Here is an 18,623-nt window from a genome sequence, read left to right on the forward strand (position 1 = left end):
AGTTAATTAGGATGCTTCAAGCCCTCTCTCTCCACCCAAATCGCTGCAGCGAGATCAGCTGGTTGCAAGGGTCATGGGCTTGGTGTGAAACCATTCTTGACACGTGGTTCCTCATGGGAATCCCTGTTGTGTTTCTAACAGGGGGGGGGCAGGGAGGGGGGGTGGGGGTAGGAGTGGGGATTCCCAAGATCCTAAAAAGACTGCTATTTTTATCAGCGACTACGGCGGCCAGGCCTCACAGATGAAGGGGTAAGCACTTTTTTTCTCGAACGAGTGTAGAGGGAACACTTGGATGGGGAAGCTGTCAGAGAAACAAGCAGATAAACGTTACTCACCATTGCTCAGCTAATGTATCACATTGCAAGCGGGGGACTCGGGGAGTTTTCTGAGCAAGACGGCATGTCGAGTGAAAAATCAAGTCCTACAGTGAAGAGTGACGTGTTTGGATGTGACACGAAACTATGCGTTATCTGAAGAATTCGTGTGTATGACTTTGAAGAAAACACAGCAAATCGGTACATTAAAAAATGAAAATAAAAAATCAATTCCTTGAACACCGTAAGTTTTAAGAAGCCGGTAACATTAAAGATGTGAAATCTCATTCTCTCGTTGTTTTGACAGGAACTTCACCACAGTGTTCAGCAGACGTATAAGGGCGATTAAACTCTGTGAAATACCTCGAGTGTAACTGACCGGAAAGATCATATGGCATAAAACTATAGGGCAATCATTAAGCTGCGGAAAGTAGAGGGATCCAACTTTCCTTAAGTATAAGAACAAGATTAGGAGAACACTTTAAATACTTAAATGAACAATCTTAAGTTTTTATTTTAAGGAAACCCTAAGTAAGACTTAACTTAATGTATTTTGTGCAGCCGTCCCCTGATATTCATCGCTTAATATTTAACAAGGACGCACTTCTTATTCTCCTTTTTGCAAGAAAAGACAGTAATTAACAGTTAGCTTAAGTTTCAAGAAATTAATAATTTAAATTCAATTCAATCTGAAACAGAAGGAAGGTCCTTTTATAGGAAAACTCTGGGACACATTCTTACCCTCAGATGAGGAACTGGTTCAAAAGCATTTAATTATATAAAGTAAATATGAATATAACATTTAAGAGCATGTGTTATTGCTTTTAATGTTGTACCCAGAGTGCTTTTCATTAAGGGAATACTGGCAATAGCGTTTCAGTGAATCCACCATTTGGAAAAGTCAGTTTCTCACAGAAAATGATTTCTAACAGCTCATTATGGGGTCGAATGAGGCCTACAACCTTTGCATGCAAATGAAGCAACATTTCTGATGCTCCAATCAATCTTCGTCCTGTGACACGCTGATGAATGAATTCCAGCGTGGCAGTCTGTTTTCAAAGTGTTTTAAAAATGAATCCCATCAATTCAGCGCGTCACATGTCTTTCTTAGGTTAAGTGAATGAAGCGAAACAAGGAAAAGAGGTGCCGGCAGTTGTACATTACGCTCTTTGTGCCGGCGTCGTGGAAAAGCATGTTTCTCTGCAGCCACTGGCGTCCGGATAAAGGACTTGTTATCATGGCTGCCAATACAATACACGGCCTTTGTCTGATCTTTCTAAATTGAAGGCAGCTGCAAAGTAAAGATTGTAGGACAAAAGACAATGAGATGTAAATCACAGAAACAATGCGTGACGACATGAAAGGCTCAGGTTGTAGGTCACCACTGGGGTCAATGCCAATCATCTGTTTTTCTTTCTTTCTTTCTTTTACCCCTGTCATACCTGTTCATATGTGTATGCTTCCCTTTGTTATCTATGGTAGGAAACTGAATATCTTTGGTTGGTTAAACAACAAGACACCTGAAGATGACATCAATGGGCTGTATGGAAATTATAACAAGCATTTTTCACTATTGTCTGATGTTTTTATAGTTAGAATAAATAATCGATTGATAAAGAAAATAATTATTTTAGTTACACTGCAGGGACACAAATGTAAATCTCTTCAGTCAAATACACACAGTCTTACAGAGGGGACAAAACTCAGGTTGACAAACATTGACATCTTGGGGATAAAAAAAAATCTGCTTGTGCACCTGAGGAGAAATGCTGGTCCCCACAAGGTAAACAGATTGTTTTAAGGGTGAAGACTGACTGCATACAAACATTGTGGGAATGAAAATGAACAGTCTCATGGGGACAAAAACAATCAAAATGTGGTCTCTACCGGGTTAATTATTTATGGGCTTGGACTAGAAGAAGTGTTGGAATCAGGAATATACAGTAGTGTTCATGGTTTGAGCTCGGGTCAGCCTCCAGGGAATGAACGCAAGTTAAAATTATGTCCTAACAAAGAGGACAACAACTGTGTGCGGTGCACACTTGCCTGTTTGCAAGTAAGAGCGAGGCAGAGAAAGTAAAAAACCAGAATGAGAGGCGGAGGGTGAGAGCAGACGCAGCAGGAGGCGGCGGCAGTTGTTCAACACTGATGGCGTTATTAATTCAGCAGCACAAGGTACACGGCGGAGAAATCAGCGTGTGATTGAGATGATAGCGGGCTGGGCCAGGACAACCTTGAGAACCAAGGTCAAGATGTAACCGTGATTCAACAGACAGAGCTGGAATATCCACTTCAGCTTTTCAGCAGCGGAGAGGCAGAAATAAACCACACCAACAACATCAAACGTCCCGCTTTCATGCAGTGGTTTTGAGTGTGTGTGTGTGTGTGTGTGTGTGTGTGTGTGTGTGTGTGTGTGTGTGTGTGTGTGTGTGCATGTGTGTGGGTGTCGTCCAAACAAAGTGTTTTGGAGTGGACAGTCAGACCTTTGCAGTTGTTAGCTTTAATGCTCCAATGACTGACATTTCGATTTGTACTGCTTCAAATTTGAAAAAGTTTGAATCCAAAAAATACATTTTACAAAGTGAATTTTTCATAAATGTATTCTGAAAACTGAATCAGTACTTTATTGTCAGGCAACTGAGCAGCTCACATACCAACATGTTCACAATGACAATGCTAACTTGCTGATGTTTACCGGATGCAATGATTACCATGTTCACCATCTTAGCTTAGCCTGTTAGCATGCAAATATTTGCTAATTAGCTCTAAATGCAAAAGGAAAACATAAGCATGTTGCTAGATAGAAGTCAGTTCACTCAGGTTATTACAATTCATTCTGACAGAAATGTCCCTTTCTAACTTCATAGCAATCCATCCAGCAGCTGTTGAGATATTTCACTCAAAATCACAAATGTCGACCTCATGATGGTGCAAAAGGAGAAGTCAGGGGTCACCAAAGGATTCGTCCTCTGGGGGACCATGAATGCACCAAATTTTATGGCACACCATCCGATAGTTGTTGAGATATTTCAATCATGACCGAAGCGGTGGAGTGACATCGTCATCCCCACCACTGCAAACATTCGATAAAGTTAAAAGTTCACAGCACTTTCCTGTGTTTATGATCAAACGTTGAAATGTTCACTTCTATACATTGACCCTCGCTCTTCTCACTCAGCAGCCCTCGACAAGAAACAGCGCAGAGTCAGGAGTCCTTGTCGTGCCAGCTGGAGTAATCATTCAGGTTATGTGTCACTGCCTTTCACGGGCTACAGTCCCCCAGGGTCCCACCACTTGTTCTGAGCAATAAGCTAATTGATTGAAACATTCATCATCATCCACAGCCACATTCTCGTATGAAAGGTGCCCCCAGGGCGGCAAAGTCCTCGACTTTTGAAGAACGGTGAAACACACTAATGGAAGTGCCATTAGTGAGAGATGAGAGACGAGAAAACGTCAAACCTCAAACAGCATGTATACACCTCTTCAGCGGGAAATTATGTCAAGATTGTAGCTGATAATCCGTGGGCTCCATGTTTGGCTATGTAATGATTTATCTAGATTCAGCATGATTGGTATAAGTCAGAGCCGTGTACTTAATCAAAGAAATACAATGTTTGCTCTCAGCTTAAATCATGCAGCGACCCGTCTGCAGTCAGAGCTGATAATAACATTGATTACTATATATTGTCCTGGACAGGAGCGTGGGCTGGTTGGTTTTCTCCACTGCATGCAAGTTCCTGTAATTTGATGGTAATATATACAGTACCTATTTGCAGAAACGGCTGATTTACAACAACATGGAAATGGTATATATCTCCGCTCTGACAGGCTCCTAAGTTTCACACAAACTCACACATATCACGCTACAGATCTGAAATCTTACTGGGTTTGGGTGTGACTTTTCTTAGCTTAGATTGACTATGGCAGCACAGGGAAAAAAAATTAAATAAAAAGGGGTTTTGTAAATACAATTAGTGGGGAAAGATTGATGGAAAACTGTACAACAGTTGTTGGGTTTTAAAACTGCATCGCCGGGTGTCGAATAGCCACGCTGCTGGGTTATTGTATTTTTCTCGTCAACGGTCCGAACCTCGTTTTGTTTCGCCTTTCTCTGCTCGCCTGGTGAATCAGTCATCCATAGCATCTGCCTCCATCTAAGTTTGGGCTGCCTGCATGCTTGGCTGGGCAAACAGCAGCTTGAGAGGCAGCATGTAAGGGGAGGCCAGGGAGCCGACTCTGACTGGCTGACTGACTGGCTGACTGGAACGACTGCATTTTGTCAGATCCAATCGCTGGAATTGTGGCACTTAAATAAATAAATAATAATAGAAAAAACGCTGCTAAGACGAAGGAAAACAACAGTGGATGTGTGATGAAAGGAATTCATAGATGTTGGATAAATCCTGACGGAGTTGCGCATGCAAAACATAATGCGGAGTCCAAGCGGAAGGTGCAGTGTTGCTTGCGAATGCTGTTGTAAAGAGCATCCGAGGGTGGAATGGAAATGCGAATACGTCAATGAAACACTTCAGTAACTAAACTGCTCCAACACCAACTAAAACAACTGCTTTGTTTCCAATAAAACAAAGAAACGACTCTTAACACGGATCTATAGCAGCTTGAAATGATTGTCTTTTTTATTTAAATGGCCCCAAAGAAACCCATTAACCGACAAATTTGTGCACATGCAGAGGGAATACCTGACTGGGAAAAAATACAGCAATAAAACTAAATGAATCCCTGTTTGCAAATGCAGGGCATCCCTCTCAATGCTGTTTTTATCACATTACCACACAGATACAGCCCTACAAGACTTGATTACACCGCTGTTGGGCTTTCTATTCATAGCTAGTGAAACAACAGCCTCCCACATCACCTCTGATTTACCTGGTTGTGCACTCTAAGGCCAGGAAGGTAGGTTGTTAGCTGTAACGGATACGAAGATGGCATGCTGTAACTCCTATTTGTGCAAGACTGATATTATGTGAGGGGGATCATGTGTTATTTATGAATTATGATACAAACTCCGCCATACACGTTCACAAAAGATAACAACTAGGTTGAAATCAGTGTTGGTCAATGTATGTTCCTCCCTCTGTACCTCTCCCTATCTATGTTGTTTCTCTAGCACATATGATGGTAATGAGCACTCCCTCATGATAAAGCTGTCATGCAAGACAAGACGTATCCTGCAACATGCCATGACCACGACAGCTTTCATCATTCAGCTGTGAGCAAGCATCCTCCTAACACACTCCTGCACTGTAAGCACACAGAGATCATTATTTTGTAAACCAAGCTAAAAATCTATACCAGTAACAATGTGTTTGTCGTCTTGTTGCCTCCCAACACACACACACACACACATATACACACACACACACACACACACGCGTAGAGACACACACACTATGTCAAATGTCTCTGCCATCGACTGTCCATGGAGAGGTGGAAGTACTCAGACAAAGAGAGTGATTAATTATTCAAAGAGGCTCAGTGCAATCCATTACATCACATGCATTATGAAGCAGTCTGATCTACAGCACCTCTTCAGAATCTATCACTCTTAACGATGGAGCTGAAACAGCAGGTAAGAAGTCATCGACCAGCGAGCTAGCTGCTACCGTAGCTACACAGCAGAAAGGTTACAATGGTATTAATAATTAGTGATTTTAAAAAATAAAAAAAATTTAAAAGTTTGTGCTGCCAATTCCCTTATAACATGGTACTACAGGTTGCTAAGCTAACGGCTAATTGTTGACGGAAGCGGAGAAGATTAGCTTCTCTCAATTAATTTTTCTTTTCAGGGAATGCACATCCATAAAAGCAGCTATGATCAAAATATTTACACCAACAAAGAATCTATTTGTATATACAGTAAAACAGGTCACCCATAGTGACAAACTCACAAAGAATTATCACCCGCTATTACGCGTTATAGCATCTTTTAGCTAACTGTCTGGTTCCATAACTTTACTGTTTTGGCTCAGCTTCAAAGTTTCCCCATCTCAGAATATGAGATGTGGTTATCGTCTTAAAAATAGCAGAGCGCTGAGAGTTTTATCATCTTCTCCACGAGCTCAGCCTACATGTTCCAGGACCTTGAGACAGGCTATTTTTCATCTGTATGAAAATTGCCGGGGCTATTTTCTCCTGCCAGTGTCCAACTCTCCAACATTCACATCACTTACATTTTAAATTACATTTACTTCTTGACCTTGTAGACAGACTCTTGAGATTAGGAACCAAGTCTTTAGACTGTATCTCTGCTAGCTGACTAATGAGTAAAACGATGATGGTGAACTACAAAAAACTACAAATTAATGGGCCCAATTGAACCCATTTGTCCACTAAGTATCACGCAAAGCTGTGCATTCGGTTTCAAGAGACAAACGCGTCATATTTCATAAAAAAAATAAGGTAATAACTGAGAGACGAGGTGCAGGTGCAGTGACCTAAACTTACTTCTTCACATCCTTGACAAGGATAAATTCATAAGGTTATTCTTTACAAAGAGATATAACTATCACTGTATATATTTCTTTTAATAAAAACACAAAAAATAAGTGTAACTATCAGTTTTTGCAGATAAATATTGATCTGCTTTGGAAGCAAGTTAAATAAGCTGAAAAGAGATGCTTAAAAAGGCATTTTCATGCACATAAATTTAAAAGCCTATAGTGTTTAGTTAAGTGGTAGCAGGTCGTAACAGTGCCATTAAAGAAGAATCAGATCACCGTCCATCCATCACAAAACAGTACAGATTTAGTGCTTTTCAATTTACTGCCTCGTGGACATGTGACTGAACGCGTGTACGTTACAGTTCAGTTTTCCAGAGCAAATCAATCCTGTGTCTAATCCGCACGTTCGACACACTCACCTCCATAGTGGTCAGGTTGCATCGATGGGTTCCAGCAAACCAGCCGTCGGTGGAGCACTGGTCGATATCAACATCCTGCAGATTAATGTCCACTCGCACCACGCCCCTGCAAGACAGGAGGACATCATGAGGACGGCTGCTGAAGAATTAAGAACGTCAGGGAAAAGTGTATTTGGAGGATATTGGATTTTCGCAGCTTGTACTCTCTTAAAAGTTTTTGAAAAATTACAATATTCTTTTCAGGTTTCCTCAAATACAGACTTTTACGAATTAACTGTTAATATAAATTTGATAGGCACATTATTGGTTGTCAATACTGTGGTAGAAAGACGACGAACAAATCTCAAAAAGAGTGATATATGCTGAAAAACTAAAGAAATCAATAACTAGTGACAGACCAGACAAGTGTGAGATTTTTGCAATTTAAAAAAATTAATAATCAACAATAATATCTCACTACTACAACTTCTAGCAGCAGTGCTAATATAAACAAAAGCCACTGAACTAGTGAGCACTGACATGAGGCCAGAGACAATGTAAGGCTCAGTGTCTGGTTTCATTCAAGTACTGACATAAATAGAAAACCCCATGTTTCTATTTATGCTACAGCGTAACGTATATAGAGTATCTTCTGACCACGGGTTTTCAGACTTGGAGAGTTGAAGCGGGGACACGGAGGGCGACATATGAGGCAAATATGAGACCTTTAATGGTGTCAGCTTGTCAGAAAAAAAATTATGTAAACAAATATAGACTAAAAAGCAGAGGGTTAAAGTTGTAGCCCACTGCTGACTGACTCCATGGAAACAATCTGCTTCTGTTAACCCCCCCAGGAAGGTGGTTGTACAGTAAATGATATAGAAAAATAGCTAAATATATACACATAAAAGGCTATAATGCAACTTAAGGCAAGAATATGGATGCATGAGCAAACTGTATACCAAACGTCCTTTTTTTCTCCTCCTGCTCATCTGAAAGTCAGACAGAAAGACTGTAAACTGCCGATAGATTACTTAACACAACTAAACACTCAGCGAAGGTAGCTGAGGAAGGCGGGAGTCTTTCGGCCAGCTGAGCCAGGCAGGAACTTCTAACAGGGCTGCGGAGGATTTACACTTACTTAAGCTGCCTAAAGGTCTATGAAGAGAAAGGTCAGGATCTGCGAATCTGAAGGTCGGTCTCTCTGATTCGGATGTCTTTTCTACCCAACAGCTGCAGCACGCAGGACAAACCAACAGCCGGATACAGTATACCGTATACTGCATGTGTACACAAGAGAAATAAACAAATATACAAAAAAATAAATAAAAATCTTATTGTGTTTGGTTAATGCATTTCAGACATGTGCAGCTCAACAAGAACCTCTGCGCTGTCTCTCAGCGACCTCAGCCCACGTTCAGGCTTTCCCTCCTGGAAGACTTAAAAATGGAGCACAGCCTGAGGCGACGTGTTGTTAGAAAATCTATACTGGCTTTAAACTTCTTGGAAGACACGCTGTACGACTCTCCAGAGTTACAGCTCTGGAGGACGAGTGTCATGACACCCAGATAATGTGCAGCGATGAGAAAAAAAAAAAAAAAGATCTGATCCAGCATTCACTGTGTGCAAATTTCTCGCAATGATCTCATCATCTCATGCAGATACAAAACATTTGTTCAAAGAGCAGCCGAGACAAACGTGTGACACAGAAGGAGAAGCTGCATGTTTTTGTGTGGTTTAGGACAGAAGTCACCAAAAATACCCTCGGACGGTTTGATCAGCATGATCCTCTCCAAATCGAGCAACTGAATCACTGCTGTAATCTGTTTAATCAGGCAAAACCTGCAGCTGCTTCACTGAAAATAAATCAGTGGCTGACTTTGTAAAGACCTTTAACTCTTGTGATGCTTGTTTGAACATCGACATCCACATGGGTTTTATTTTGTTTTAGGATTAACGGAGAGCAAAGAGAAAAGCTGAGTACAGTCACTAATAACTTTGGATTTATATCCCAATTAAAAGCACTGAGGGAGGCCTGTCTAGACCTCTAGTCTTGAAGTACAGTAAGGATATATGCCAGTCTTGTTTCAAGGATGATTTCCCCTTTTAGCTCCACAACTTTCTACCAGCGATCATTGACTAATAAGGCTTCAATTAGGGTGCGATGATTTGTATTATTAATGGATTTTGCCCCGGTGCGGCTTTGTTAAAGAGCCCTCAGTGGTCTCACCAAGAAATTAATGGAGACACATTATTACCTGGGAAATATTCTCGAATTAACGGCCCTATTCACATCTCATTCTACTCTTGTTGCAGTTTTGATGGATTGGATAAGTGCATTGGGCAATAGTTGTCAACGGTCCACTATGGTCTTCCATCATATCACTTAGTAGATCTGTACTGATCACTTGTAACTATGAAGATGTTATACACATATAATATAATTTAGGCGACGGTCGCAAACAGCCAAGACATGCTCATAGGAAGTAATGTGTTTACAACTCAGTACAAAAGTGTAGCTGCAAAGAACAAATTAGCATGAGCAGCAAAAGCACAATCTCAAACTTCATCCAAGAAAAAAAACATTATATCATTACCCAAACAATCAGGCATCACATCCATTTAAATAATTAAAATATCAATTTTTATCCAGAGTAATCCAACAATGAGTTGGAGCTGTGACACTGAGGCATGTAAACACCTTGTCCCATCTACTGCTGGATTTTGTGAGCAGAGAGAGTGTGGTTTCCATAGTTACGCCTTAGTCAAACCATCTCTTGTGGTGACTAAACAACACACAAAGCAGAAAGTGGCAGAGGATGCTGTCAATGTTGCTTTATCGGTTTGGGGAAGAAGAAGAAAAGGAAGAAGAAGAAGAAAGAGGCAGAGTTCATTCTTATTGTAATTGGAAGAAGAGATGACAGAAAACTAAAACTGAGAATGTGACAAACTGTGAAATTATAAAAGCAGAAGGTTACTAAGGATAGTAAAAAAAAAAAGGAGCACGACTGATCTATAATAGGCCTTTTTTTAATGGCAGACATTTTGACAAGTTATAGCAGGAAAAGCACAGGTGTAATTAATAACATTAATCACAAGGCCGTGAGCGAGCATGCTACAGCTCAGGCTTGCTAATCGTCACGGCTTAGGGACGCTGAGATAGAATGAGGACACGATTAGTGTTATTAGTTACACCTGTGTGTTTGCTGCTATCACAAGTCAAGATGTCCATAAAGCTGCGTTGATGTTGCACAGTCTGATATTTCTTAATAAAAACCTGCCTCTGATTGGCTGCCAGGTGTCTGTCAAAACCGTATAACGAGACACCACAAATATATTCCTCCAGTTAAGAGTTTAACCTGCTCCCTAATTAGCAGGTAACCATAGTGACAGTTTCGTGGCCATATTGCCTGCTAATGCTGACTGGTGAAATAGACGCAAACAAAGCTTAAGCTGACAAGAAACAAACTTTAAACCACTGATGGTGATTTGAACACATCGTTTCTTTTTGTCTGTGGCAAATAAAAAATGGTATAAGTAATAATAAGTATAAACTGACAACTGAGTTTATATTAGTAATTATCAGTTGTATGCTCAGACTGCAAAATGCCTGACTGGAACTAATTGGTTGATTTCGGTGCTGTCCTCACCTGTGAACTGATACACCTGGCAGCCTAAAGATGCTCTTTAATTTAATGGTTTTATCATATATTATTATTTTTATCACCAAATAAGACGTTTTACTCCTCCCCTTTTAAAATGCAACAGGTTTACTCAGAGACACTTGTATTTTTGTCTGAGAACATTTTTACACAGTGATTTTACTTTACTGTCTTTTCATTGACAGTAGTTAGAGGCTGTTGACGTGCTGACGTCAGTGTAGTGTCTCATCTCCAGTCTCTGGAGTTTCAATTACTGGTAGCATTTATTGCTGCTCGGTCTGAACACACTTAATGCTGTTGTTTTCTTCATCACAGTGACAAACTACCTGCTGTACATTTAAACTTACACTAGTTTTGCTTCAGCACTCACAGCTCTCTGCTCCTTTTAGCGACTTTTTACTAATTCAGCTGCTGTTTATGTGCTATTCAGATAAGCTAGTTACTTTAGCTTAGCAGTTAGCGCTAGCTTCTCCCTCTCTCTCTCTCTCTTGCTCGATGTGTCTTGAATCAACAGGTGAACTTATTCATCAGAGTGTAGTGTTGTTGTATCTTCAGTGTAGAGGATTGTGGTGTTTATTAAAACTTCAGTGACGTCTGCTGTCTTACCTTCGACACACGACTCCGCTCGTTAACCGCAGTTGCTCAAACCTGTGACCGTCTCTGTACACAGCAGCCGTTAGCGTGATAGGCTAGTACTCGTGACGTATAACCAATCAGATCGTGCTGTGGGCGGGACTCTCCGCCAGACCACAAGAGTGCTGACTACAGACCAATAGAGCCAAAATAGTGCATTTTTAAATTAATTTATTTTTATCGGTCGTCGGTTAAAGAAAATAACAATATTGATAATCGGAAAATGCTGAGTGTCCCTACTTTATAGTTATTTTTTAAATGTTGGGATGAAGAGGGACGATTTGGTGGGGCAGTTGGAGCATTTGGTGGGGCATTGCTCTAAACTTAATATGAAATAAATCAGCATTATCCAAGTCCAGTTACTCCAACCTAGATCTCCCCTTGTGGGACATTTGGGCCCCCCTGTAGGTCTGGGACCTTTGGGTTGTTGCCTGTTTTGCCCAGCTGGTGATCCAACCTTATAATCCATATAATTGGCTACTTATTACCATGTATAAAAGGAAGAAAAAAGGTATACTGCAGATCACAATTGAGATCCAGTATATGAATAAATTATTTAACTATAAGGCTTATAGCAGATTCATTAAGGTGCATATAAACCCACTGTAGCACTGGCAAATTATTATATAAAGAAACATCTTGTATTATATTGACAAACATTTCAAAAGGCTACCTATTATTGTTTAAAACATGACACAAAATACCATCATGACATCATTTAGTGGTCTATATTTATCCAGCTCTCACTTTCATGCACTCACGAACACTCACATCTACAAATACTGCTGGTGTGGCATGTTCTCTAGGTGCACAGGAGCTGGTTTACTGTACCTGGCTCCCAGCGGACACCGGGCAAGTGCAACGCTCTCTCTGCCTGTACTTCTGTTATTAATAACTGCTGCTCCGGTCCTGCCTTGGGGCAAACTGACCTCGCTGTTTTCCACTGCACTGCCGGTTGTTTTGTTGAGAAATTACCTCCGTTTCAATTCTCCTCTTTACGTAATAAGGGCAAGAAAGAGTCCATTGCAACACACGACACAAGAATGTAACCGTTTGTTTATGATGGAGGATTCATGAAAATGTATGTTTCAATGGCAGCTCAAGCATTAACATTTGCTGGTTTTTTTTCTTTTGCAAAAGTGAGAGTCTATACAACAAAAAACTCTCTTTTTTTCCACAATAGCCTCCTCTTTTTTTCTTCTGCTTCCAGCTCTCCAGGCAATCTTTAGCATCCCAGCCAAAGTGGACATATGGCGTATAAAATAGCTTGTGAAAAAAAAAAAGAAAGGAAGAAAAAAGAGCAAGTGTGCTGGGTCTCAAACAAAGGTGGCGACTTAATAAGCGTATGACACAAAGACCAGATCGCAATTTGAGAGTGGCAACGAGGAACATGGGCAGAGGCATCATGGTGGCCATCAAGGCCCTCGGGCATAAAGACAGGATTATCACAGAGAGCAGGAGATGGTGGTGCCCCAGGAAACAGAGTGCTCTCTCCTTTCATCCTCCATTCTTTGTGGGTCTAAAGGCCAGGGCAGAAAAAAGAGGAGCATCCCACCAACAGGGGCTGGGGTCTGTCTGACAGACCTGTCAGACTGCGCTAATGTTAGCCGCAGCATTATGAAGTTGACTGTAGATGTATCTGGCTAATTGCTTATAAGCTACAAAAGGATATTCATGAAAACATGCTCACGATGAAGGCCTCCATGTGTCCTCTTTGTTGCGAGTCACTCTTTAATGTATTCATGGATGAATTCTGAATGTCAGGTCTATACGCTTTGAGCTGTATGTCTCTATTCAGGCCCAGAAAATGGACTCTGAGATTGATTAGCCCATTTAGCCTCTGCACAGCACAGGGAGCTGTGCTAAAGTCTGAATTTCAACTAAGCGTGGCACCAAAGAGACATATAAAAATACTGTGAGGACAGATATTTCATACTTTTGTCATAGTTCATTTCGTAGTAAATCCATTGCTGTGGCACAGTGGTTAAGACTAATACCAGATCAAGTACAGAATAAGAATCTGTTCTACTAACAGCTGTTGTAAACTATCTCACACAAGACTACAGTGTGATAATATGAGGCTGATATGAGCAATGTAGCTAATCAGTTTGTAGTGCTTTCCATATGTAATACCATTTATATTAAACCCCCCCTCCAATGAAATCAAGTTTTTAATCTTGTTAACATCCACATGATGTTTTTTTATATCAAACAAGCCATATGCTGAGTATTTCCACTTTGGAGTTGCAGTGAACCAATGACAATCTCATAAAAACGGATTCAGACAGCCTGGGTTTCATACATCACAAACTTAGAGAACCAATCCTGTCAACTCGCTAACACTGTGTCAGGTACTGCCAGTTGTGAGCTAACAAGCAGCATAAACAAACAAAAGATGCTACCTATGCTAACTGTTCTGATATGACTAATATTACAGCGTTTAAGTTATAATTATTTTTGATGGAAATTTCCACAGGTGTCACATGACTGACAGTAACTAGAGCATAGTGTTAATTAATGACACAGTAAATTGTCAAAAATACGGCACATAAGTTATAAAACAGAGTCGTCTGCAAGGCTATGTAAAGATTTCATGTGTGTAAGTGGATTTACTGTATATGGTGCATGTTTGCATCCAGCGGTTTCTTCTGAAGCAAAAGCAATAAGCTCTGACATCTCCAGTTACACTGACCGTGTGCACATAAACCAAGAGTAATGTAAAGGAGAGGTGAACATGGACGACTGGCACAAGCTTAAACAATATCCTCCAGCTTATCCATGTAGCCAGAAGACCTGCACGCCCAGATGAACTTGCATGCACATTCCTCCTGCCCCAGTGTCTCGACAGGAACACATTGCTGTCCTTTTAGAAGGGCACAGTTCGCGCATTATGTCATGGAACAATCACAATGCAAGGACCGTGCAGCCCGTCCAAGGAAAATGTCTCTTATGTGATGGAAATGCATTAAGCTGACAGGACGAGCAGAAGCTAATGTGAGTCTAGCCGCTGGGCAGGATGCTGCTTGTCTACCAGCGTTTCAGTGCAACCTGGGTCATTTTATTGAGTTCTGTCGCTGGTCATCAAAGAAGACACAGCGCCTGTAGCGAGGCAGCTGTCACAGAAAGTGAATAAAGACTTTCTTTTTTTTCTTTTGGCGAGCTGGCACTTTCTGTCACAGTTTTGGACTCTTGACACTCTTGTCATTAAAAGCACTATTCATTGATTTGAGCTGCTGACAAAGGAAACCTGACAGTTTCTGTGGCAAACGTTAGCTGATTTATTTTATTTTATTTTTTTTGACTGGAGCTGGTGACAAGTAAGTCACATAAATGGTTCTCGTTTAATTCTGAATGCAAACTAATGCATGCTCTTTAATCATCTCCACCCTATAATGTCCTAAACATCAATAGATTCATCTTACAATTCAACTGTCCAACTTTACCCTGAAAGCGGGTTTGCACCTACTTTCCATATTAAAGTTGCATTCAAATTTGCTTTGTTCTGTATTTTGACTTCATTTAAAAACTAAAAATCATCCAGTAGCTGCAGGATAAGATGGAACTCTATCCCTCTATGGAAATATTAGAGCAAGATACTCTGAACGGACAAAAGGACACAGGGATCTGTGTGGTATTAAGTTACAAGGCTGCATTGTCCTTATGTGTGCTGTATGTTCTTATTTACAATTTTGATTTTATGTAATATTTTGCACTTTGAAGGTTTAGTACAATTTGGGAGATGACAGTGAGTTTCTCTGTCTTTTGCAGACACCTTTTGTCCACACACAAAAAAATTAAAATTAAAAAATTAAAAATTAAAACCCGAAAATAGAAAAATAAATTCCTTTTCCAAAATCTTTTCTAAACTTTCCAAACCCAGCACAGCACAGAGGCGTCATCTATCATACCGCAGCACCAGATTACTAAAGGATAAACCTACAGTAATGATACAGATTTATAATCCTTTGAGAGGCAACTGGATTGCATCAGTATAACACTATGAAATCACAGAGATTATTCCCATCATTAGCTGCATTATTAGGAACATGATATCACTTTAAAACTGCCAGAAAGCCTGTGTAGTTGGATTTTCTGTAACGCTGACATTTACTGGCTGAAGGCTTCGTATTGACAGGTCACCTTACTGAGCAGCGGAGTCCCAGTGACGTCAGCAGTGAGAGAGGGAGCACCTTGGGGATCTTTAACCCTCGCTTGCTTCAGGTTGCACTCAGTGGAAACCAATCCTTCCTGCTGTGAAGTCAACGCACTGACTGTTTTAGCTCCAAATCTCCACTAATTTTCCTCTTGGATGCCTTTTTTTCCCCCCTCCTTCTCTCTTTTTCATCTCAGTTTAGCATCATATATTATCGCACTTAGCCCCGGGAATTGTGGGGTTTCCTTCCTATTTATTTCTGGATGGTGTCCATCTAAGCAGATGCTGCTGGCTCCTCCTAGAGCTCCAGGCCTCCCGCTCTGTTAGACGGCTGGGCGTCCCACAGCAGTCAGGCTGCCCTGACTCTTGCTGCTTGTAGAGCAAAACGGGAAGCAAAGCCAAGCGTAAATGAAGAGGAGTGTGCCATCTAATTAGAACCTGTTCGGCCTTTGGAGAAATATGCTGAAAAATACATGTATTCCTTTACAGTTTTTTAGATAGTTTCAATTAGTTTGCCTTGTTATTCTGCTGCTGCCTGAGTTTCAGCCTCAAGGCAATTAAGGTCTGTGTTGTGAAAGGTGTTTGTTCACCCAACACACACACACCACCTCACATTCCTTCCCTTTTGTTTGCTCAAACTGGCTTTTGCATTCGTGTGTCTGTGTAGGCACGAGTTTCTGTTTCTGAAGTTGGAGTGATCTGCCAATTAGGACGGTACAGTATCATCCAGAAGAATGTCTCAGCCTCCAACAATGGCACAACACACACACACACACACACACACACAGATACACACTGCACACTTGAAAACAGCCAGTCCTCTGTGTGTGGTCTAAGCTGCCTCCCCTGTGCCTCGAGTGCAGCTGAAGAGACAGACGGGAAGAGAAGAGATGAAGTGTGAGAGGTGCGATTTCTTACACCTTCACAGAAACAACAGGTCGATCTATCGCAAACACATGTCCACACACTCCTGCTCTAACAAGTCACTGTAGTTGTTTAGCGCCTGCGTGTTCAACAAACACAAAAAAAGGTAGACAGACTCTTTTGTTTTTGTTCCCATATGCATGATGCATAAAAACTCAAAACAAGTCACCTTGCCTCTTGCAGCACTGTGTCGCCAAACAGGAAGTGGCTGAAGCGTTAAAAGGCTGGAATCAAAATGGCCCATGCAGGGTTGTTGTTCGACATCTTTCATTATTAATTCATTCTTGTATTGATTGTGTATTCATCTGGAAGGGAAACGGAGGAGAGCTGATGTCTGAGGCAGCTATATTAGCCTAGCGTTTCCCCTCCTCTCCTGTTTCCTATCTGGAAGGCTGCTGGGGCACAGGGAGGACGCAGGATCAGCTGAACTGCTACTTTGATACGAGCGTATCAAACACGGCTGATGAGAAAAACAAACTGGCAGAAAGGACAAGAGGAGGTGCCGACAGATGTTTTATGTGACCTTAAATCATTGTATGTGACCCTATAAAGACAAGAAGCTCAGTAAAAAAAAACTAAACATAACTGCACACTAAATATGAAGCCTCAGCCAGCAGATGGATAGCTTAGCATATCCTGGTTCTGCCTACCACCACCTCCACAGTTTGTCTGCTTAATCCACAGAAAAAACCTAAGAGTGAAAACGACAAAGTTGCAGCAATATCCTCCTGGAGTCCTGCACCAAAGCTGAAGTAGAGCCAAGCTAGCTGTTTCCCTAGTCAGCAGACTTTGTGCTAAACTAAGCTAAGCTAAGCTAAGCAGCTTCATATTTACCTTGCAGACATGAGAGTAGTAACGATTCTCTCTTCTGACTCTTACCAGAAAGGAAACAGCATGTTGAACCACTTTACTCATGTGTTTAAAGGTGGGAGGGGCTCCACTATATGGTTTCCCCAATATCTGTGCAATATTTCACTCAACTTTTTTTCTTTTATTTCCACTATTTTTTGATTTCCTGATTGGCTCGTATTAATTTATCCTCCACTTTTGTGACTTGACATGAAAGCAAGAGTTTTGATATTTACTTTGTTAGAGTTAGATGAGAAAATTGATACCACTCTGCTGTCTGTATGGTAAAAGCCTGTTAGCTTAGCTTAGCATAACGTCTAAACAGAGGAAAACAGCTGGCTCTGTCTAAAGGTGGAATAATCTGTATACCAGCAGCTCTAAAGCTCACTAACTGACACCTCATATCTTATATCTGTACAAAAACTAAGCGACTGAGTCAAGCTGTTTCCAGTATTTTTGCTAAGCTACGCTAACTGTCTGCTGGAAGTAGCTTCATTTCTACGGTATATACACATGAGCGTGATATTATAACTCCCAGCAAGATAGCAAATAAGTGTATTTCCCAAAATGTTGAACTATTCTCTTAAATACTTCTTGCACTGGTCTTATATTGGTGTTATTCTCTCCATATTTCATTAGTAATAGATCTACAAGAATAATGTCAAATGTCCTTATTTGAGTGGAGGAAGGAAAGTAAATCTTGAATAGATGTCGCTCCTTTGAGCACAGTGGGTTGTTTCTTTTAGTGCCACTGAACAGACCACTCCACAGGGATGTGAAACAATACAAAACGCCCATGCATGTCACACGTTCGATCTTTTGGAGGGAGGAGGGGAGGAGGGGTTGAAAATGGACAGTGAAACTGCTCCTTTGGCAATGCTGTGAACGCTTCTCCAACACAATCCCTTCAAATCTGCAGCTGCTCGACCAAATCATGAATTTGGCCTCATAAATAAACTCTAAACTGGAGTTGTGGTGTATAACAGATGAGTGTATGGGCTAATTTGCTATCAGATTGCTTCACCGGGAGACTGAGAGTGTGTGAAGCTGCTCTGAGAGGCTTTAGTCTGGGATAACACCAGGTAGCTGATAGCCTGTTACTGTATAATCACTGCAGGTTTTGACTCATTTGCAATCCCTGCCTGCCTGTGAGCGACTTGAGTGTATCAATTAAAGATTCATCGGAGGCAGTACACACACAACCAGAGATCTGGATTAAATATTCA

The 18,623-nt window shown here is 41.0% G+C and overlaps 1 protein-coding gene across 1 annotated transcript in view; it reads right to left on the minus strand.

Moving 5' to 3' along the window:
- Positions 1 to 18,623, minus strand: part of gpr158 (G protein-coupled receptor 158) — a 53,625-nt gene that overhangs the window by 33,127 nt on the left and 1,875 nt on the right. Inside the window, exon 2 of the mRNA XM_022748789.1 lies at positions 7,198 to 7,303. Coding sequence (XP_022604510.1) covers positions 7,198 to 7,303 — 106 coding nt within the window. The remainder of the gene's footprint in view (positions 1 to 7,197; positions 7,304 to 18,623) is intronic.

Source organism: Seriola dumerili, unplaced genomic scaffold (assembly GCF_002260705.1).
Source record: "Seriola dumerili isolate Sdu_G_001 unplaced genomic scaffold, Sdu_1.0 BDQW01000129.1, whole genome shotgun sequence".
Lineage (NCBI taxonomy): Eukaryota > Metazoa > Chordata > Actinopteri > Carangiformes > Carangidae > Seriola > Seriola dumerili.